The sequence below is a fragment of the Lathamus discolor genome, chromosome 18 (genome assembly GCF_037157495.1).
Source record: "Lathamus discolor isolate bLatDis1 chromosome 18, bLatDis1.hap1, whole genome shotgun sequence".
Taxonomy (NCBI): Eukaryota; Metazoa; Chordata; class Aves; order Psittaciformes; family Psittacidae; genus Lathamus; species Lathamus discolor.
Window position 1 is genome coordinate 219,355 of NC_088901.1, and position 21,980 is coordinate 241,334.

Below are 21,980 nucleotides of genomic sequence, written 5' to 3' on the forward strand. Positions count from 1 at the left end.
CGGGGACTGCTGCGCATGCGCGAAGCTGGCGGTGCGACATTAAGCGCGGGGCGGCGGGAGAAAGCGCATGCGTGTCGCATTGCGCATGCATAGGCGCTGGGCGCGCCGGCGCCAAAGCTGGTGTCGCGCATGCGCGTCTCCTCCGGGCGGCAGCGCTGTGGCACGGGACCGCCGTTCCGCGTGGTCCGCGCAGGCGCGGTGCGGGGCAGTGCCCGGAGCGGCAAACCCTCGTTACCGGTTCCATGCAGTAGGGGCGTGCTGGGTGACCTCACACAGCGGGAAGGGGAGGGACCCTACGGGGTGCGGCTGTCAGAGGCTAAGGAGCTGCTGGGGGGACTCACACAGCCAGCGTGCACTGAAGAGCTGCTCAGAGAGGATGATGTGCGGCAGCCCTGGTGTGCAGGGTGTTCCGTTAGCGTGGATGCAGAGGCAGCACAAACAGAGGCAGGGGACATTTTGAGCATTGCAGCTCCTTAGTTGAGTATCAAACGTAGCATTTCATGAATAATTTGACAGTTGTAGAATGAGAACACGGGAAGACAACAGCTTCTATAATGAGTGATTTGCACATGTACTTTAGTCTGTTCAGGATTCTTATTGATCTCTCAATATCTGGTGACAGACTGCTGCCTGCAGCAACCCCTTCTCTGTAGAGCTGAAGCTGATGTTCATGGACCAACATAACCCCCAACATCAACAGGTAACACAACCCGCACCTTGTCCTGTTCCTCTCACCTCCACAGTGTCATTTCCCAGCAACCTCTCCTGAACCTGCACAAACCTTTTGTGCTGTGCTCAACAGTTCTGCTGCACAAAACATCGTGCCTGCATAAAGAGCTCCTGCTAGTGATGGCTTCAGAGCTCTGTGTTCCGATGCGTGTGTCTGCTCTGCTCCTCCTCCACCAGCTCCCTCCTCACGTAACGCTCCCAGCTCCTGTCCTCACACAACTTCTGCTGCACTCTGCAGGGCAGGTCTCGAGGGGTTCCTCAAGGAACTTCAGCACAAAGCGAGATGCATGTGGCTCCTTGGGAGTGTTTCAGTTTTTTAGAGGAAGGCTGTGGAATGGGGCTCTGGACTGGAAACCCGGGACTAGTTTCCATCACTCTCTAGGTTTCTGGAGTGAACCTGGACTCTTTGCTCAACGAGCCGGGTCACCATTTGTAACTTAAGCCACTTTTATTGTCCTTTTTTTTTCTTACTGTCTTGCTTACTGAGGGTGTAAAGGGGCTGAAACCTTCCTTTGTCGTTAACTTACGTAACGAGGTGGGACCGTGCTCCTTTATTCGGTCGTGGCGGGGGCCTGCCCGTGTGCTGGTCGTGCCGGAGATGGCGGCAGCAGCGCTGTGCTCGCCGGGCGCGCGGGAGCCGCGGTTCCGGTGTCACCGACGGAAGCCAGAGCCGGGGGAACCACCGGGCGGGGGTGAGACCGAGCGGTCCGTACCACTGCCTCTGGGAGGTGCGCGTTGGCGTGCACGGAGCGGCGGCGGCAGGGCGAGGCCGGGACGTACCAAGTGCGAGAGGGGGTAGCAAGGCCGTGCGTTTCGCTTCGTGCCGTACTCAGCGGCGGCGGGGCGGGCCGCACCACTGCGCAAAGGGAAGAGAAGCGAGCGGTACTAATGCTGCCTCCCGCGAGCAGGGGGAAGGTCTGTCCTAACAGCAGCGGGACGGAGGGAGCCGTTCCCCGCGGCACGGGGAGGGGCACCCGGCACAACGAGCCGTGGCAGCGCGTAGCGAAGCCACCGCAGCGCTTCTTATGCGAGCATCGACATATCCGGAGCACCCCCGCGGCGCTGCGGATGGGTGCGCCTAGGGTGCTGAATCGGGTCGGGTGGACCGTACCAATGCCGGCTGTGGGTGTGCGGCGGGTTGTGCCAATCAGCGGCGGGCTGGGCCGTACCACGGGGCGCGGGCGGGGAGGGAGCGGCCTGTGAGTGAGGAGCCGTGTGGCGGCGCGCGGGCTCCGGGGTGTTTCCGGGCCGCACCGGTCCAGCGCAGCCCCAGCCCCGCCGCTGCCGGTCCCCCTCTGTTCCCTCCGCCTCTCACCAGCGCCCGGCCCGGTGCTTGGGAGGCGCCGGGCCCGCTCGGAAGAACGCTGACTTGCTCAATGCCCAGGGTGAGGGTCTGCGGCGAGGAGGAGCTGGGGGGCTTCGGGTGAGGAGGGGGCTCGCGGGAGGCCGGTCCCCGGTGCCGGGGATAGTGGCTCTGGGGGACCCGTGGGGTCCTGCATTCGGCTGCTCAGGAGGGCTTGAGGGGATTCCGCGGCCTGCGGGGCAGGTCTGGGGCTTTTTTAGCCTGAGGAGGCTTCTCCGGCCCCTGCGGGCGGTTTGGAGGCGCCTTTTGTGCCCAGGGCCCCTCGCCTGCTCCCCCGGGCTGGCTTGGGGGGGCCCATCCTGGTCTTGGGGGTGTTTCTTGGCCTCTGGGGCCTGTTTTGGGGAACCCTTCCGGGGATGAGGAGCTGCCTTGGGCAGGCGTGGGGCGCCTGTGGCTCTGGGGTCCCTGCTCTGCTTCGGGACTCGTTCTAAGGTGTTACCCCTCTGCCTGCGGGGTGGGATGGTGTGAGGGGCCCCCATGGCCGGGGAGGCTTATCTAGAATAGGAGCCCTTGCCTGCAGTGTTGGGTGCTTTGTGAGGTGTCCCACCTGCGAGGCTGGTTTCCAGGGACCTGCCTCGTTGGTGGGATGAGGTTAACTTCCAGGACTCCAGGGCTGTGCAGCTGGTTAGTGTGGGTCCCCCTTCAACGGTGGTGCTGAGGGGGAGTGGACCCCAAAGAAATGGCTTAGGGGAGAGAACTGCTTTCTGCCTGGGCTTGGGGGGCTGTAGGGTTGCAGCAGTGAGAGGATATGGAGGCTGCAAAGGGGTTGGTGTGCGTGAATGGGGGATCTTGTCTGTGTCTGAAAAGGGGGGCATTTGTAGGGATTGGTTTGAGGGGAGGGGCTGTTACTTCCTCTGTGTGTATGTATGGGTAGAGAAAGGATGGGTGAGTTGTTTTTGGGGAAGGGGTTAGGCCTGGAGAAGGTCTGTAAAGGGTAAGAATTTTTTCCTGGGATCTGGGCTGGAAACTGGAGGGAAAAGGCTGGGAGCGGTGTGTGTGTGGAATCTTTCTCAGGCTCAAGGGGAGCATGTGGAGCTGGAAAGGAAGGGTGTCCAGGATGTGGTGGTTTTCCTGGGGTTTGAGTGGGGGCAGGGTTGTGAATGCAGAGGGCTGCCCTGTGGGACTTGGAGCTGCCTGGGTTGGAAGCAGGGAGCTGATGAAGCCTGGCCAGGGCAGCAGCTAAAAGCCAGTGCTGATGTTGCTGAGGGTGCTGAGTGACCTGCAGGAAGGCCTGAGACAGGAAGTGCTGTGCTTACTGGGCATGGCTGGGGTTTGCTGCTTTAGTGGGTGAGGAGCCCTAGTTACTGAGAGCTGGAGGTTTGGGATTTGGAGGTTGGGAGGTGTTATGGGAAGGGGATGATTGTAGATGTGGCCTCCACTTAGCTGCAATGATGGTTCCTCGTGGTTCCTTGGTGTGATTAGTCACAATCTGCTTTGTCTCTCGGGGCAGCTGTGTGCTCCTTAGTTTCAGTGTGAGGAGGAGTAAGGCAGAAAGTTGGCTTTTAAAGGCTACTGTATAAATGGAAATTTGCTTCAAAACTCCCCAAATGAACCAGTCAGGTTCTGACTCAGAACTGCAGTTAGTATTTAAAGAAAAAAAAAGGATAAACCCACCAGTAGCAGCAGCCAAAAACCTCTATCTCTGTATGACTCAACACATAGAAGTACTTTGATTTAATGAACCCGGCTGCTGGAAAGAAAAGATTGGTTGGAGTTAAGGTAGGAGTAGGTATCTGCATACCTGTGGCTGCAGAGCAGGAAATGTAGGTGGCCTTGCACAGGGGCTAGCTGCCATCTTTTTAATGGAATCTCTCATAAATGTAGATGATTGACTTCAGGTTTGATTACCTGCAAGTAGTCAGTGTTCTGTTGCACACAGCTGTACTCGGATGTCCTTCCTTGAGCAGAGCTGAGCTGTGATTGCAGTAGCTCACCTCACTCCTGCTGCTGGACTTTGCCCTGTTGGTAATGGTGGCATGTCCTGTTGGTTGACTGTGGTGAGGCCTGGGAGGGAGAGCTGTCACTTGTGGAAAGGCACATTTCTGTCCTTGCTTGAAGGAGGATGATCCACAGCTGAAAACATAGCTCTTGAGATCCTGCAGTGCAAGCAGATCATGTCATTAAGTAGTGTAGGTTGTGTATTTTGATAGTACCTTGGAGGAGAAAACACGTTGTCAATGATGCACCATTTCTGAACTAGCAGAGAGGAGCTCTGGGGTGTTTGTTGCATTTGGATTATTTTGGCAGCTTCTTTGCCTGGTAAAGAGCTGGAGATGTAAACTAGCTGTGTCTGACACTGAAAAATAGACCTAATGGCTTGAGGATCTGGGCTAAAACTTACTCCTCTTTTTGAAGCTGGTTTAGGCAGGCACCTGTTCAGGCCGGTATCTGGCTGATGCCTATCATCAGAGAGTATAAAGTACCTTTAGAGTGGGTATTGACTCTGGTATCATCTTGGGGCTCATTTTGCTAATTGAGAAGGGCTAAAGGAGTCTTAAATCTCCTGATCCTTTTTTTCAGCTCTAAGACCTGAGGCACTGTGGTGCTGTTTCTATTCAGGTCACTGTTAGGTGTACCTTTTTGTTGCCTCTTGTTTCTCTGTTCCCTACTAAAAAGATAAATTCTTTTCTGTCTCTTGCACTGAAATCTAGCTGTGCTCAAAATAATGGACTGTGGATTCTGACAATTGAGACTTAGTGGATGTGCAGTGAGATTTATCAGTAAGCTTCAGTTTGTGTTGTCAGGCTGAATTTAGCTGCCTCAGGAGCAGGGAGAAGGAGCCAGCTCTCCACTCAGTCATTTTTCTGGCCGAGGCACACACAAATTCAGATGAGTGAGATGAGTAAGATGCAAGTAACTCAGTACCTCCGCAGGGTAAAGTCTCCGTTGCTGTGGTGTGAAAGTCCTGCTTGACTTATTAAGGGCTTTTTTCTGGGTTGTTTGGTTTTTTGCTCCATCATCTGAAAGTGTGAGAATATTTAGTTTGTTGGGGAGCTGCTGACCTTGCAGGGCTGTGTTTTCAAAGACCAACAGTTGATACAGCTCAGAGCAATCAGCATTCAGGTTTTTCAGGATGAGTTCTTAGTGTCACATCCTCATGAACTGTTGTCTAAAGTGATTTTTAATTTTACTGAAATACAATTCTGTGAGTTAAATGGGATAAGAGCTCAAGTTTCTTTTTCATAGCAGGGCCTTTTGCTTTTGACTTTCAAAGACTTTTAGCAACTTTAAACTTTTTGAGGCACGGTATGTAAATAGCATTCAAATGTGCCTTTGAAGGGTTTTTAGTAAAATGGTGGGTGGGGAAAGTGTTCAAAAGAGCCTGTGTCAAAACCGGATTTTTCACGATGAAGCAGCTTCTATTTTGCAGGAAGGAATCACAGAATCCCAGCCTGGTTTGTGTTGGAAGGGACCTTAAAGCTCCTCCAGCTCCAACCCCTGCTGTGGGCAGGGACCCCTTCCACTGGAGCAGCTTGCTCCAAGCCCCTGTGTCCAACCTGGCCTTGAACACTGCCAGGGATGGGGCAGCCACAGCTTCTCTGGGCACCCTGTGCCTCAGCACCCTCACAGGGATGAGCTTCTGCCTAAGAGCTCATCTCAGTCTTCTTCTCTCAGGTTAAAGCCATGTCCTGTCGCTGCAGGCCCTTGTCAAAGCCCCTCTCCAGAAAGAAAAGTTCTGAGTCACAAAGCACATGTACCTGTTGGGCCTTGGAAAGAGCTCCAGTGGTATCTTACCGCTTCCCGCTCCGAGCTTGCAGGGTCATGGGCTCTGTGCATCAATGCCCATGTTGGATGTCGTGGTTTGACCTCACTCAGATTTGGGGATGGCAGCTAAACCTTTCCTGTGTAGTACTCAGAACAGAGTTGTGCTGCAGGATTCTTCTCTTCCTGAGTTGTTTTGCACAGCACACTTAACAGTTCTTGCTGTTTCCTCATGTGTCACTTTTGAGTTACTTAATCTGTACTTATTTTCCCTCTCTTGCCCTGTGCTGCTGTGGCTTCTACGGGTGGGTTTTACAGCCTGGGCTGGGGTTGGTGTGAAAGGAAACGTGTGAGTCACCCGCAGAGCTTGTCTGCAGGCTGGGAGGGGAGGGTGGGACAGTAAAAGTTTTGACCTCACCCCTCTCTAGGCACGTGTCATTCCAAGCAAGCTTCCTTCAGAGACTGTTTAAGAACTCCCTCCAAGAACGTTCCAGAGTTGCTTTCCCCTTTGTACTAGGAGAGTGTATTTTAGAAAATACAGTTGCTTTGCTTCTTGCTAGCGTGTGTTTCTGCTGGTTGAAGGCTCAGTTTGGAGGACTTGGTGAATTCTTTCACTTGGGAAGCACTCAGATGAAACAGGATGTTTTAAGGGTGTATGGACAGAATGTGGGTCACTTAGCAGGGCAGTGCAGAAAGGGGAGGTGAAATCTGGTGTGCACAGTGTGTCAGGAAAAGCCTGGCTGGCTGCAGCCTGGTATGGATAGGAATTTGTATGGGATTGGCTGGGCACCCTCTGCATGCTGTGATGTTGATTTCATGTGCGGAAATGCTAACCCCAAGAATGAGGTTTTATAGAAAACGAAAATGAAGCACCACATGACCTGTTAACATCAAATGTGGGTTCCCACTTACAGGAACAAAATCAGCTGAGATGGTTTGAAAATACTGGACTCCAGAACACAGTAGTGTTCTTCACTACAGCCTGACAAATTAGGGGGCTCTGCTGCACATCCTGTTGCTGGGTTGTTTTGAAAGGGGATCCAAGTGACCTTTCCACAGGTACCCGTATTCTGCAATCTGTGGAAGCTGCAGCTGTTGCAGGCTCTTTGCTGCCTCGGTGTAGCTAAGGCAGCACTTCTACCAGTGTGTTCTAAGGAGATGGTGAAACTGGGAATTCTTGATGATACTACTTTTTTTTCATTAGCCCTGTCTTCCTGCTTTGCATGGGCTCAATAGGGAAGAGCAGCAGCTTGTCCTGTTGAAGCAACTAATTGAGGCGTCAGTGTAATGACTGAGGCTGCAGGCACTGGAGGTGAGCGGTGTAGGTGTGCTGGGGTTTTGCTTAAGGCAATCTCAGGTGAAGCTTCTGTCCAGTCAGGAATTCATTTACCTGTTCTCTTAATTAGTTAATCATCCTGATTTATTTATGTTAGTTAATATATTGCCCCCTACTCGTGTTTCAAGCATATTCTTCCATGTTCATAGTAGTTTGAAATACATTCTTCTCAAATTGCTCTCCTTAGGCTTCACCAAGCTCTCTTGGCATGTGTGGCCGTGTGTGAGCATGAGGTGGGGAGCTCACTACACTTAGTCCTGGCTGTAGGTGCACTGGCACAGCTTGCTAAACTCGGTTGTATAGATGCACACCTTCATTGATGGTGATTCCCTATAATTAAGTTAAACAACATCATGATCTGACTCCCAAGCATATTTAGTTCTTTACAGATGCATGTGTGGCTATTGCTTGGCTTGTTTGTCCTGCTCCCTCTGCTTTTTCTCCTCCTCCGGATCCTGATGGAGCTCTTGCACTTCATTCATGGTGTTGACATGTTGAATACCTCTGCTCCCTTTCTGAGGCCAGCCATGCAAGACGTGGTGTCATCTTTTGGTTTCTCTCCATGTACTATCTCACTTTCTAAATATAAAAAGTTGAAGATTAATTGGCTGAGAAGTTACTCGGTTTTTATGTTGTGCATAGGCCTGGTTTCTAGTTACTCTTGTTGGTTTGGTAGTGCTCTGTTCTCTTGGGAGTTTTGAAGTGCAGATTTGCTTGCTAGCACAGGGAGGAAGAAATAGTAAAGTATTTGCTTGAGGAGATCAGAAGTTGCAGACAACAGGGTTTTTCCTGGTTTTTATTTTCTTCATGAGGAGCCTAGTTTTTCTTTTTAAACTTCAGCTTAACAGCAGGTGAAAATCGAGGGAGGAAGGGATGTATGTGTGAGTAACCCAACTTCTACAAATAGGCTTGTGTGCTACATGAACTTCTTATCCTTTTGGAAATTGTTTTTCAGCCTTAAATACAGCACTCTGTTTTTAATCACTCCTTAGCTATTAGCTGATTAAACACTTCAGTCATACTCCTTTGGGGAAGGTAAATTGTGTCATTCTTGCTCTACAGGATGAGTTGAGCTACTGAAAGTGGCTTGGCCAGGGTCAGACCATGAGCAGCTGCAGATCAGAGCCGAACTGTAGCTGGTGCCTCCCCTGCCACTCTGGATTCACTGAAACATGGCATCTCCATGTGTACTTTCTCAATGACTTGGTAAATCAGTTTTACAAAAGACTTAAAATAATTGGGTTGAAATTCCTTCTTTGATTTGCTTGAGGGGAGGAGAAGTGTAACTATAATGATCTGGGCTGATACAACTCAGTGCAAATAGCACTGCATGAGGCTTTTCCAATGAAATTATTGGTGCTGAAAAGAAGAATATCTAAAGGATTTGTTTAAATATGATGCAACAGCTCTTCCCCTCATGACAGTGTACTTTGTAATGCTGCAAGCCTCTGGCGTGCAGGATCCAAGTTCTGATCTCGTATGTCAAGATCTGTTGACCACTGATTTTATTTAAATGACCTTTTTGGGTCCTCAAAAGTTAGTTTTGGAACCATTGTGTAACATAGGTGTGTGGGTAACTCTCAGGACGTGCCAGATGACTGGTCTGTGTTCAAAGCAGGGAAACCAGGTCAGAGTTGGCCTGAAAAGAGATTTTCTTGCATCAAGTTTTACAGGTGTTGCACATGTGGACACTGTGTCTTTGGTCATTCTGTTCCTGGTGCATTACAACAGCAGGCTGGAATTGATTTTAACAACCTCTATCCTTTGAGAGTGGGTATTATATAGGAGACATATTGGGTGTTGTATTGGGTAGTGTGTGACAAATGTGCAAGAATTGACATGTGTAAGAATTTGAGTGTGATGTGCTTAGATGGAGTTCTTCCAGCTGGGGTGAAAGTTGATCCTGTAGTCATGACACTGCTGAAATATTCCTGGATTCATTTTTTAAATGTGTATTTGAGTCACTCAATGGAGCTGTGCTAAGTCTGGGGCAGGTCATTGACAGCATCTCTGCTCTTGCCTCTGGCAACCTAATCCATGGATTTCTTTTGGCACTGAGAGCTGTTGTTTATGGATCTAATTGCTGTTCTGTGGGTGAGTTCTGACTTCATGTCAGTGAAAAAGGTGATTCTGTAGGACTTAATTTGACTATTTTCAAGTGAGGATCTCATTAAAATGTTGGGTGCACCAGAAGTTTGGGGGGTGAACTTCCATGTGTGTGTGTGTTTCCCTGATGGCATTCACTGAGCATTGATTGACCTTTCCACTTGAGTTGCAGGTTTGTGACTTCTGGCTGTTAGTTTGGATTTGATTCAACAGATTTCAGACTTTTTCCTTAAAACCCTGAAGTGTCAGTAGTGACTCTTTGGCTTTTTAAATGCAGTGAAAAGCCGTGTTGCTTATTTAGTGTTTCAGCCTTAAATGAGCTGAGCTCTTCTAGCTCCATTTTCATCCGCCTAACCTTCATGGTTGAATTGCATGGTTCCATCTTTTATTGCTATTGCTGAAACATCTGTGTTTTGAAGCCTATGTGTTAGGACTGGAATCTGCCACAGGCTTAATGCCCTAGTCTGTGAACACAGGTAAGACTGAAAATAACTTACAGTTATTACCGTTAAGTGACCATTTGATTGCTGTTGAAATGGCTGATTTCTGGAGGGTATCTCCCTGCTGCTGTAGGAGTTTGTGGTTACAGCGCTGTGGGTGAAATTTATCTGCTAGCAAAAGCTCAAATATGTGGCACTTTAGGTACACTCTTATTTCTGCTCGTGCTGCTTATTTTGCTCAGAAAAAAAACCCTATACCAACAGTATTTTTAACATATTTGGCCTTAAGCCAAGCAGGTATGACTGTACCAACAGCCACTTTGGAGAGTGTACATGGCTTTGTGCTGCTTTCTCCTCTTTTGAGGCACCTGAATGGGAGGGAAGGGCTGCAGAGAGCATAGAAAGGTTTCCTTGTTCTCAGTTCCGGTGCCTGCCAGGAGCAGCACTTACCAGAAGTCTGTGTCTCAGTGCCCACAGAATATTCGGGATTGCAACTATGAGTAGTCCAATGAAGATTGGGTTTTGTTTGTTTTTTAAACAATCTTCTCTAGTCTAACTCAAGTTTCTCTGGGAGGGTCAGCGGTCAGTGTTTCTGGAAGTAGAAGCAACAAATCCTCTTACCTGATCTTTCTCTTCTCTCAGGTGTTCTGTTGGAGCATACGCTGCACATTTATGGCGATTCTGAGTGTGAGGGCAGAATTCTGCCAGGCCCAGCACAGCATCCTGGCTGACAAGTGAGCTGAGTGCAGGGGCTTCCACGTGCCATAATTACTTTGCCTTGAAGACTCCGGACACAGCAGACACTCAGATATATGGGATATCTTCTGCACATTGGAAGCATTTTCCTTTTACTGACTCTAGCAAAACTAAGCATCAAGAAAACAAAGTGGAGAGAAAATCTGCCCTTACTTTTTTTGCCTCACCAGTGCCTAAATGTAGAACAGGCTGCCTAGTCTTGCGTGTAGTCAGAGTTTTGGAGTCTGAAGGGTACCACCTGCAGCAGTTGAGGCTGAAGTTGAATTCAAGTGGATTCTGAAGCAAACCAGCTTTTCTAGCAGTGAATTCTTTAAGGAACAAACACGTCGAAGCGAGCTGTGATCAGTCCAAGGCATTTTAGTGGTCTCTTTAATGTTTTCTGCTGTGAAACCTTTCCCAGGTTATTGATTTTTTTTTTTTTTAATTATTTTTTTCCTCAATCTTTTGGCCCCTTACACACTTCAGTTGCCATTATGAACCGTCCAGCCCCCGTGGAAATCACTTATGAGAACATGCGTTTCCTGATCACTCACAACCCAACCAACACAACCCTCAACAGGTTCACAGAGGTAAGGCAACCAGATAAAGCTTCTTGGCATGCTCATGCTTCTGTAGAAGCACTGGACAGTCACTCTTCACACCTGTGGCTCAATACTTCGGCTGTATATTACGCATTACTTGAAACTTAAGGTGTTTTTATCTGTAATATATCGGTCATATTCTCCTGATAGGATGAGAAGAGAATCCGCTGATTGGTTTTTCGTAAGTCCTGCATTTCTTCAATTGCAAGAGGCTGAATGAGCTTCCATTTTAGAATACACTCCCCTCGCCATGTTCTTGGCCTGGTTTCTGAGGGTCTGCATGTTCTGTGGTTCTAAATGTTATCTTTCATTAAATAATGCAGTGCTTCCAATATATCAATGGCTCACCTTTTGGCTTTTAAAGTAGTTGACAGAATTGTAACTGGTTTCTGACCTGTCTTCTCCCTTAGACTAGGGGTAAGCATGATACTTAAACCCATGCTGTGGTTCACAGACTCTGTTACCAAACTGCCCTGATCCAGAAGGGCCCAAGATTTCAGGTGCTAGAATGTATCTGTGAGACCTGACATCTGCTGGATCTGGGTGCTGGGAAGAATCAATTACATGGGCAGTGAATCGCACTGTCGCTGACACAGTCAGAACTTAAATACAGCAAAACCTAACATTCAGCTTTCTGAAAAAGCAGCCGATGATGGTATCATCAGAGGAGTGGTGGGACGGTGTATTTCTGTGTCCTGCAAACCTACAGTATCTTTGTGGCCTCATACCTTGAGGATTTTCATGTTGCGTGTGCTGATCGGTTTCTTCCAGAGAGATCCTGTCATCTGATACTGGTGTCCGACTGTGGCTATTGACTTCGGTCATTCAGCAGTGGCCATTCACCATGAATCTGCTCAGATATTATTGGTTAATTTTGAAAGCCACATTCTTTTGGTCTTTTTTTTTTTTTTTATGTCTATTTTCCCCATTAACATGGATTGTATTCCTTTTTCAGGAGTCCTGACTCTGGAATAGGTATTATTGCTAATTGCTAGAAGTTACAGTGATTCATTCCAAGCATGAGAGGAAATTCTGCTTGCTGTATGAACCTTCAAAGTGGGCTGGAACAGCTTTTGTTTGATCTTCTGATTATTTAGCTAGCACAATGTGCTACTTATAGTGCATTACAAGGAGGCTAGAGTATGATGGTGTATGTGTTCTGTTTCTCCCTGCCTCAAAATGTCAACACTGTCCGAAGCAAACAGTTCCAGGGTTCTATTTAAAGAGAAGAAGCAGCTGCTTGGAGAGTATAAGTGGTTATTTTAATTTGGCTCTTACATATGCATTTTTTTTCCCACCTTGGCATTTCCCTGGAGAAGGACAATTCAGCATGTTTTACGTTTATTCCTGTTATTCATAGCCCTTGTCCTCTCATAGGCCATAGCCTCCCTTCCTGTGCTGGCAGGGCGCCCTTCCCTGTGTAGTCACCTTGGAGCTGTACAGTAGTGGTGGCACCACTGACTGTTTAGTTCTGCAGCTGCTGGGAAAGTGCTTGTATCGGTCCCTGTGTCATGTGCTTACCTGTGTTCCTTTTCCCTAAAGGAGCTCAAGAAGTACGGAGTGAGAACCTTGGTGCGAGTTTGTGAAGCCACTTATGATCAAGCTCCCATCGAAAAAGAAGGAATCCAGGTTCTAGTGAGTTGCCTTTAAAACTGTCTATAAATGAAACCCACCATGGGCAGAAGTGGTGGGGATGCCCCAGGCTTTGGGCAAGCAGTTATGACTGTTTCAGACTAGCTAAAAGCGATGTGATCTCCACCATCGGCTAATGCTGGTTTTGAGAAGCAAACTGTGCTTTTGCAAGAGGTACTCGCTTGTTTATTACTATTGCCAGAACTCTTTAGTTGGAGTAGAAATGTCTATTCCTGGATTTATGGGCTTGTTAAGATACTTTGATTGCCTTTTAGTGACTAGTTTGATACTAACCCGGTGTTCAGCCTTGTGGTTCGTACAGCTCACTGCTTTTCAACACTTCTTGGCTTTACTATTGGGCCTTCTCAGGGTGCAGATAAAAGTCCATCCTTCAGAAAGTGCCACCTTTTGAGACATTCCTGACATGTTGATACTGACTGTGGCAGGGTATTGGTCTACAGCCTCATCACTGCTCATCTCCAAATGGAGCCTGGCTGCTGGTGGCTCCCCTCTTCAGCAGGTGGAATTCCGTAACTGCTGCTCACAGCTACCATTATGCAGTGACTGTCTGACTGTATGGTCTGGTGTTGCTCGGTGGTTATGGGAAGGTTGTTTTAGTAGGTGTGTGCTCACTTGAAGCTTGCAGGCGGTATTTTTCCAGGCAGTACTTCTGAATCATCACAGTGTGTCAGATATAATCAGCTTATTTTACTGGAGTGAATAATACTCTGTTCTGAGGCCAGAAAATGCGTCTTACCTTCTTGGTGCAGGTAGTCAGCCTTCCATTACCCCTTGATTTTTATGGCTCAGGCGGAGAAAAACTTTGCAGTTTTCCATTAGGAGAAAAACTTGTATCCTGGCATATCTGTGAACACTCCCTGTACAGGTCAATTAGGTTTCTTGGCTTCTGGCCCTGGTAAGCATTTACTCCAGTTCCAGGCAGCCACGTGTGCCTCAATGTTGTTGCAAAAATCAGTCATTATAGGGTTAGCCGTGCTCCCAGGGCTTTTTTGTTCTCTCTGGAGCTGTCTTGGACTGGGGCATGCAAGTGTTCTCATAACGCTGCTGTGAAGCTTCCAGCTGTGATATTCCTGTGGTTGCCAGAGGCTGGAAGGATTAAACTTCTGGTGCCAAAGGACTTGGAGCCCTGATCTAAGCTGGGGTTTAAGAGTTTGTGTTCCTGTGCTAGATCAAGAACTGGGTTCTTCCTAGAAGACTTGAGACAGTTTTGCAGGTGTCCAGCTCTACCCTGTGGGGCCCTTTGAGGCCTTGGCGTCTGCAGCTGGGAGCCAAATCCACCTCCTGCAGTCCGTGCCCCCTGGGGCAGCTGCAGGAGCTGGAAGTGCACTGTCCTCTGCAGCCTCTGCTTCTGAAATAGTTTGGGGATTTTGGTTCTCAGGAAGCTTTAAGAACTTGGTGTTGGCTTGGTTTGAACTGAAAGCAGGGTTTTGAGGAAGCTTTTGTAAAAACTGGAAATGTTTTTTCTGCAGCTGTGCTAAGAGATCCTTTCACTTCAAGTAGCACATGTGAGAGTCTTGTGTCCACAGGTTTGTCTCAGCTAACAAGCCTCTTTGCATTGGGTACATACGAGATCTTAGTGTTCCATTGCTGCAGAAGGACAAACAGGAGAGAGCATAAATCTACCAGGCATCTGTTAAGGATAACAGAAAGCAGAAGGTAACAGGGAAGGTTTGCTGCTAATGTTATCCCTGATCCCGATGATCCCAGTCATGGGGGTGTCTTAGTAATTCACTGTATTGCAGTAGTGTTTTCTATTTCAGATAAGCTTTAACTAGTTACCAGCATGACCAGCTTTGCTTTCCTAGGAGCACTTCCTTTTTCAAAGCAGAGTCCTGTTGCTGTTCAGAACTGATATTGAATTACCAGCTGGCTTAGAAAATAACACGTCACTATTTAAATCTAATATTTGCTTGCAAAAATAACATTAAGATTAAAAACAGCCTGACAGAGATTAGTGTCTATTTTAAAACTGTTGAGGTCAAAAGCATAGTGAAACCTCTCAAAATGAGAGCACTTGAGCAGAGCCTGCTCTTAGGCTGTGAGAGGAGTGTGCACTGGCAGGGTGGGTAGAACTGGCAGCTCCAGAGCTACTTTGGCAGATGGCATAGTGAGAAAGTAGAGAATTGGATGTTCTGTGTTTGAAGTAGTACTATTACATGCATGTGTTTATCAACAGAGATTAAATCCAGGAGGTGGGAATGGATTTAGTTTCTGTGGGTTTCTGCAGTTCTTGGGTTCATGCATCAGGTCTTGTAACACAAAAATGTTACATCACAAAAACTGGTGGTTTTCTGGAAATAGTTTTGCACTGGCTGGTAACCAAGGAGGCTGTAGGGGGTTTGTTCTTCAGGATCAAAGGCAGATATCATTGTTCTTCTCTCAGTCCTTCATGTGGGTTTTGAACATGGGATTCTTGTCACCTGAAAGTCCTGTTACTGCTTCTTGGTTGTCTCAGTTCTGCATTGCCAATCCTGCGGTTGTTGCCAACTGACAAACCCAGAGCTGTTCTGCTAAGCAACGCTGCTCCAGCTGAAGGATAGATAAGAATAACCCCTTCTTTCCTATCATCCTTCCCAGATCCTGCATAGTGGCACAGAAGAGCTGTGTATTCTGTTTGTGCAATCTCAGTGCATCATCCTGGTTATTAAATGACTGGTTTGGTTGGGGAGCTTAGCAGTTGGGTTTTATCCTGTCTGACAGAAGCTCAGAGGTGATGCTGGCAGAACTCCTCAGCAGGAAAAGACTTGCAAAACTTTGCTGCATTCACTCCTCCAGTCTCAGAAGTGTTCTCGTTCCTTGTCCTGGGCAGGGTTTTATCAGTGCCTGTTCTGTGTCAGGGCTGTACCGTTCCTGGGAAGGTGCTGCTTGTGTGAGGTTGTGATTAATTCAGGCCAGCACAAGAGCTGTGTGGATGTGATGTTTAATATATAAGCTCAAGCAGTGTAATAAGCTCCTGTGTTTGGTTTGAAGGAAAGTATTTAGTTTAATGGAAAACCAGGAAGCAGAACTGACATGCAAATCCTATTCTCTGCAAGGCAGTTTCAGAAGAAAGCACCTTGCAGTGGGCAGTGTGTGTCTTCTCTTGGCAGCCCATAATTCTCTTTGAATAGAATAGTTAGGGTTGGAAAGGACCTTAAGATCATCTAGTTCCAACCCCGCTTCCATGGGCAGGGACACCTCACACTAAACCATCTCACCCAAGGCTACGTCCAACCTGGCCTTGAGCACTGCCAGGGTTGGAGCATTCACAACCTCTTGCTGGGATAGTGCATAATACTAGGTCTAAAATAATAGAGCTAGCCATGTGTGATGGAGTGGAAAATCTGGTGAAAGCCTTTAATTAGAAAGAGCAAGTTTCACTTTATGATCTTGTTCCTATAGCTTTGTTGTCCCAGATACTTTTAATTTCCCATTTGCTTTAGAAAAGATGTTCTCTGTGCCCCTCAGACTTTGTGTGTCTTTCTGAATTCATCACATACAGTGTCATTTCAGGAACTTAAAGCTTTTTGATTTGGTAGTCCCAAGACACAATTTCCACCTTGCAGCTTTTGTAAGTGCCAGCACATTGCTTGGGTGCTCTCAGGCCGAGGGTTGTGCCAAGTTGTGTTTGCTGTTCAGGAATTATCAGGGTAGCAGTAATTGTATTTCAAAAGGGAAAGCCTGGTGGGTTTTTTTTACCTTTGGCTGTACTTGCTCAGTTTCTGTGTGCTTCTTTAAGGCTTCACAGAATATTACTTCATATTAAGCTGTTCTCAAGACACTACATGAAAGACCTGTTTCTAGCCAGTGAGGGAAGAAGACTGCTCCTTTCAAAGCCATTTCCCTGCCACTTGGAGAAGTGGCTGAATAATACGAAGCTCTGGCTATGAGTCTCTCTTGTAAAATGCATTGCAGTCTAATGAAAAGTGCTAAATAACTACTAAGTATTATTTTTCCCCTTGCATCTGGGAGTGTTCTTTCTGCAGCATTCCCTGTTGTCTTGAGAAGATTATAAAGCACATGATGGTCCTGAAATGTAGGACATATACTGCACTTAGCGCAAGTTCCAGGAGAATGCTTGTGACTTCAGGGAAATGGGAAGCTTCTGACATGCAATTTTGATTGACAGGCATGGTGTTGCTATCAGATGTGATCTGGGTAGTGAAATCGTGGCTGCCCCTTTAGTAGGCAGAAAATTTAACTGTAGATGCTGCTTGTTTGGTGACTTGGCTGATGTCTGAGCACTCTTCTTGCTTGTGAATGGGTTGGAGGATTTGAACTGTCTTGCTGACTGGATTCATGGCAGCTGGACAAGGTGATCCATTTGAGTTGTTATGAAGAACTTTCTCCTCTGCTGATCCCCTTGAATTGTTAGGGAGTAGCTTCTTTGTACAGCCTGAAGTACAAATAGCACTTCAAAAGATTGGCAGAACCACAGGCAAAAGTCTGCAGAGTTCTCATTTCTCAGATGTTTATTTGAAATGTCTTCATTTTTACGTATTTTTAATAAAATGGATTTTCAAGGCAGCCATTTTTCTAAAAATTCTGTACCACACACGAGTTGGTAGAGTTTTATTGAAATGTTATTGGAAAGTGCTGTTTAATGGTCGTTAAACATTTAGTGTTGCATTTTATTGACTTTCCAGCTTTCGTGCAGCCAGAAAAATAGATCTGTTTGTAGTACACACTTTTTGCTGATGCAGCATTTTCTTTCTCCCGGTTCCGGTTACCTTGGTGTTGACTGTGGTTTGAAATCCATGTCACTAATGCCTTTTTCTTTCCTTCAAAGGACTGGCCATTTGATGATGGAGCACCACCCCCCAGTCAAATAGTTGATGACTGGCTCAACCTGTTGAAATCCAAATTCCGTGAGGAGCCTGGCTGCTGTATTGCTGTTCACTGTGTTGCAGGGTTGGGAAGGTTGGTGTTCTGCTGGCTTCTTTTTATACTGGACTTAAAAATTATTTCCTTTGTCTGGAAGGTCAGGAAGGGTGTTAAGTAAGTGCCAGTTCCTCCTTTTTCTCACAAGTAACGCTTTAAAGCAGCAGCAAGTTTGTGCCATTAGAGCAGGAGAGACTTACTGCAACTTAATCTTGAGTGGTTTCTTAACTCTTATCAAGGATGGAAGGAAAAACATGGTGAGATTGTTGAGAACACTCCTGTCAGGAGTGACACAAGCAGTTGGAGGTGCTGTTCATAGAATCATAGAATCATAGAATGGTTAGGGTTGGAAGGGACCTCAAGATCATCTAGTTCCAACCCCCCTGCCATGGACAGGGACACCTCTCACTAAACCATCCAACACAAGGCTTCATATTCATTTGAAGGTGTCTTTTTGCTGAAAATCTCTTGGGTTTCTTGACACGTGTGGTAGAATTTCTAAGGCTGTACAGTTTTTAATTTCTTCCTTTTCAACTGAGGTACTAGTAAGGATGTGAGAATAATAAAAAAAAGGCATTTAGAAAATCCAATTCAATGACTTTCTGTTAAGTGGCTTCACTTCGGTTTCAGGAGGAGTTAGGCTTGTATTTTTTGCTCACATAAGGACTGATGTTTCTCTCCTTGCCACTCAACTTCCTTCTTTGCAAAGAATTTCTTTTCAAGATTAAGTAATAATTTAAAAAGACTGATTCAGGAGAGCACAATGCTAAATTCATATTCCCATATGTAACCTCTGAATGTTCTGTTTATTCTGTGAGCTAGGAGGAAATGGAGCTGTCTGCTTAGGTACTCTGCAGGCAAATGTTGTTCTATAGATAATGCTTACAGAGAAAGTACTGAAGCTGTTTACAGATTAACTTGATGTATTTGGAGGGGTTCAATGTATTGTTTCTCTAGATCTTCCTAAAATACTTATTCCTCTCCTTTAGGGCTCCTGTACTGGTTGCACTTGCTCTCATTGAATGTGGAATGAAGTACGAAGATGCAGTTCAATTTATAAGGCAGTAAGTTAAACTTCCCTTTGCTCAAGAAATCTCTCATTTATGTTGTATTTGAGCAGTATCTGCAGCAGAATTCATTAGATTTCTGATTTGATTTCTAGTACTTATATCCTGACATGATTGGCATGACTGATGTAAATATTGAGGGTTGTGCCCTTTCCTCTGTTTAGAGGTGAGGATTAAAATGTGGTCTCTCTCTCTCCCTCTCTTTTATTATTATTTTATATGCATTAAACCTGGGCTTATGTATTAAGCCATTGACTTGAGACTCACAGATTTTGAACTTGGGAGGAAAAAATGTCCAGGCTGGGGCTGTAAATATTGTGGCTGACCTGACCATGGGCTAGTTGCTCCTAATGAAACTGACATAAATGGTAGTGTGGGTGGGCCAGTCACATGAGCACCAGTGCTCCTGTGTGTCCTGTGGGGAGTGTTACCCACCCAGGGAATGTCTGGAAAATTGGCAAATGTGATGAAGGATGAGACTGCAGAGCTCTGCTGGTTTAGTGATAACATCACATCTTGAAATGAAGCCCAGCAGGTGTGATTTATGTTGAATGAGCTTTGCCAAAAAAACCAGTTCATCCTTTTGCAGACTCCCAGGGTCCTCAGTTCCCTCTGTGAACTGTATTGCTGTTGGGAGATTTTCCTGAATTTTAACTTACTTAGATTCTGTTTTTCTCATCCTGGGTATGATACCTTTATCTCAAGAAGCTCTTTCCTGAGAACCTCTTACATGTTTGTATCTGAATGTCATGGCCTTGCATAGCTCATACAAGTAGCCCATGCACCTGCAAGGAAAGAGTAACCTTGATGTTGTTCAGCTGCTGCTGCTGGTGATGGAAATAAACTCTCCAATCCAAGAAAACAGACTGAAATTTGTTACCTGGATTTTAATATTTTGGCATGTAGGCAATGAACTGGCCTGGTTTATCCTTCCTCAGAGAGTCAGTGGATACAGAACTGAGACAGAAATGCTGGTTTTGTAGCTACAGGAAGGCTTTGAACAGAGGACTGATCTGCTTTGGGGGGTGTGGCAATTGAAGCAGTACTTTTTCCATTGATATTAGCCTTCATTCTCTTTGTTTTAGGAAAAGGAGAGGAGCTTTCAATTCCAAACAGCTGCTTTACCTTGAAAAATACCGACCTAAGATGCGATTACGCTTCAAAGATGCCAACGGTCACTGCTGTGTTCAATAAAGCATAATCCCAAACGAAGGCAGAAGTTAGCATGGCTCTTTTCTGGACTCTTGGCACCTGGAAATGTGAATCTGGAATCAGACTACGTCATCAGATTGGGGGGAGTCAGTCAGTGACCTCAGCCTCTGTCCTAATGGTGGTGATGATTGAAAAACAATAAAAATTAAAACAGAAACCTAAGAGCAACATTTCAGTGAAGGATTGTTTTCTCCTTGAGCTGCAGTTGGAACATCTGCAGGGAGAAAATCAGTTTCTGAATCTTCTGTATTTTTAACTTTTTAAGAAAAGAAATAAAGTAAATTTTATGTCTAAGAAAAACCAGCAGAGCATTGGCTTGTGCAGAAACTGTTTTCTTGATTGGAGGAAAGTTCCCCAAGATTAGGGCCTGATAAATTAATTCCTGTTTAAAAGGACTCTTTGAAATGGAGTTGCCTTGTTTCTCACCTTGCTGGGCCCTGGTTGAGGCACAGGAGGAGCATTTGGTGCTGGATGGGAGCAGTCTTGCAGCCTTAAGCCCAGCCTGGGCAAATTCTAGAGACTGGGTGATGTCTGTTGTATGCGTACATGGTGTTCAGGCTCTGCAGGTGTGAGAAACCTTCCTGTGGGCTTGAACAGAAGATTCTCTGCCTGATACTTCTGGTGACTCTGCTAAAGGCCTTTTCTGATGGGTACAAGGTTGTGCTTTAACTGAGTGTGTGTAGCACGTGTGTGTCTCTGTCTTATTTTTCCAAAGCATTTGGCTGAGATGTTAATTGTCTTTCTGTTGTTAGAAAATCTGTCCTGGCAGAAGACTGATGTCCAAGGGATGATTCAGACAAGGACTTAAAGTGAATTAAGCTGTTATAAGAAAGAAGAAAAGGCTTTTTGCTGCTGTCCAGATTCTCTGCCTTGCCGAACACAGTAAATGAGGATTTTGGGGAGGGTCTCATTTGTATCACATCTGAGGTAAAGGTGGCCTGCACATAGAAAGGTGGTCCGTGAATAAATGCCTTGTATGGGTATTTCCCAGACTAGCCCTCATGTACAGCTCCACTTAGCCACTGATTGCCTTGTTGTTTTTTTATTAGGCTCTTTTGGAAGGAAAATCTCTAGTTATACAACAACATGCCTCTCATTCACCGTTGGCAGGCTAGAAATGCACTCATTTTTGGAGTGTGATAGCACCCTCTTCTCTTTGTAGGCCATTGGTGGTGTCAGTGAATTAAGACAAGTCATGTTACAGCCTCTAATAAGTAGTTTCAACCAGGCTACTTCTACCAAACACATGTTAACTTTGTGCTCTGCCTCAGAAGCAGCCTCATATGCTTTGAACTTGACATTATATCTGTAATACTGAGCCACTGAGGGCTCTGAATACAGGTTTAGTGTCCTACTCTCCTGTGATCTGCTGTGAAGCACCAAAGGTTCTTGTTGGTTTGGATCTGTGGTAGTAGATTGATATCTGTCTCTACCTATGCTTCAGCCTCGGGTGATGTGAGCTGCTTCACAGGATTTCTTCCTATTCCAGATTTCTGCTTTTAGTCTGCAGGTTAACTGAGCACATGTTTTCAGAACACAGGTAATGGCCTTTTAGAATTCTATTCCTGGATTTATAAATTTAAGCTAAAAATAATGGCAATTGTGAAGCCCCTCCCCTCCCAGAGCTGCTGACAGACCTATTTAAGGTCCATGGCTAGAAAACACCAAGCTCCACAGAGCTTGCTCTGAGCCTGACTCAAGCTGTGGTGGTGTACTGAGTTCCTTCCTCCCTTTAAGATGTGTAACGTTTCTGATTAATAGATAAAGAAGGCACAGAAGTGTTTGTGATGTCGATGCCTTCATTAAGGAAATAACTTATCTGGTTGTGTTTGAGTCCATATGAAAGGTAGATGATGCTGAAAGGGGCTTTACCCTCCGCTTGCAAACTAGAAACCTAATGTTCTGTTTCTGCAAAGTAAAATGGATGTTTCTAGTCAAATGAAATACTGGTAGTTAAAGCTGTGTTGGCAGATGGTGGAAGTCAGGTTGGAGGGGAAGGTGTTGAGATGGATTAAAAACCAAACCCCAAGCCTTTCCGAAGAACAATAAAATCAATTTTTACATGCTATATGTATAACTGCATTCTTCCCCCTAGTTTTACCCTTGATTTTTACCCTACTAAGTATCCTATACTATGATTCTGCAGCCTTAGTTGAGGAAAAATAGTGGAAAGTG

At 46.2% G+C, this 21,980-nt stretch overlaps 1 protein-coding gene across 4 annotated transcripts; it reads left to right on the forward strand.

Annotated features, from left to right (window-relative positions):
• The first annotated feature begins 332 nt into the window (after nt 1–332).
• Nucleotides 333–20,105, forward strand: PTP4A2 (protein tyrosine phosphatase 4A2). 4 transcript variants are annotated; one of them, XM_065697613.1, is made up of 6 exons: nt 333–700; nt 10,319–11,001; nt 12,556–12,648; nt 17,435–17,565; nt 18,516–18,590; nt 19,679–20,105. In XM_065697613.1, the coding sequence occupies exons 2-6, from the start codon at nt 10,906–10,908 to the stop codon at nt 19,785–19,787; spliced, it is 504 nt and encodes a 167-aa protein (XP_065553685.1). In that variant the 5' UTR covers nt 333–700; nt 10,319–10,905; the 3' UTR covers nt 19,788–20,105. The 4 variants fall into 4 exon arrangements, with proteins under 4 accessions (XP_065553685.1, XP_065553686.1, XP_065553684.1 ...); XM_065697614.1 differs by lacking the exon at nt 333–700 and adding an exon at nt 1,547–1,644; XM_065697612.1 differs by lacking the exon at nt 333–700 and adding an exon at nt 1,893–2,152.
• The last annotated feature ends 1,875 nt before the right edge of the window (nt 20,106–21,980 follow it).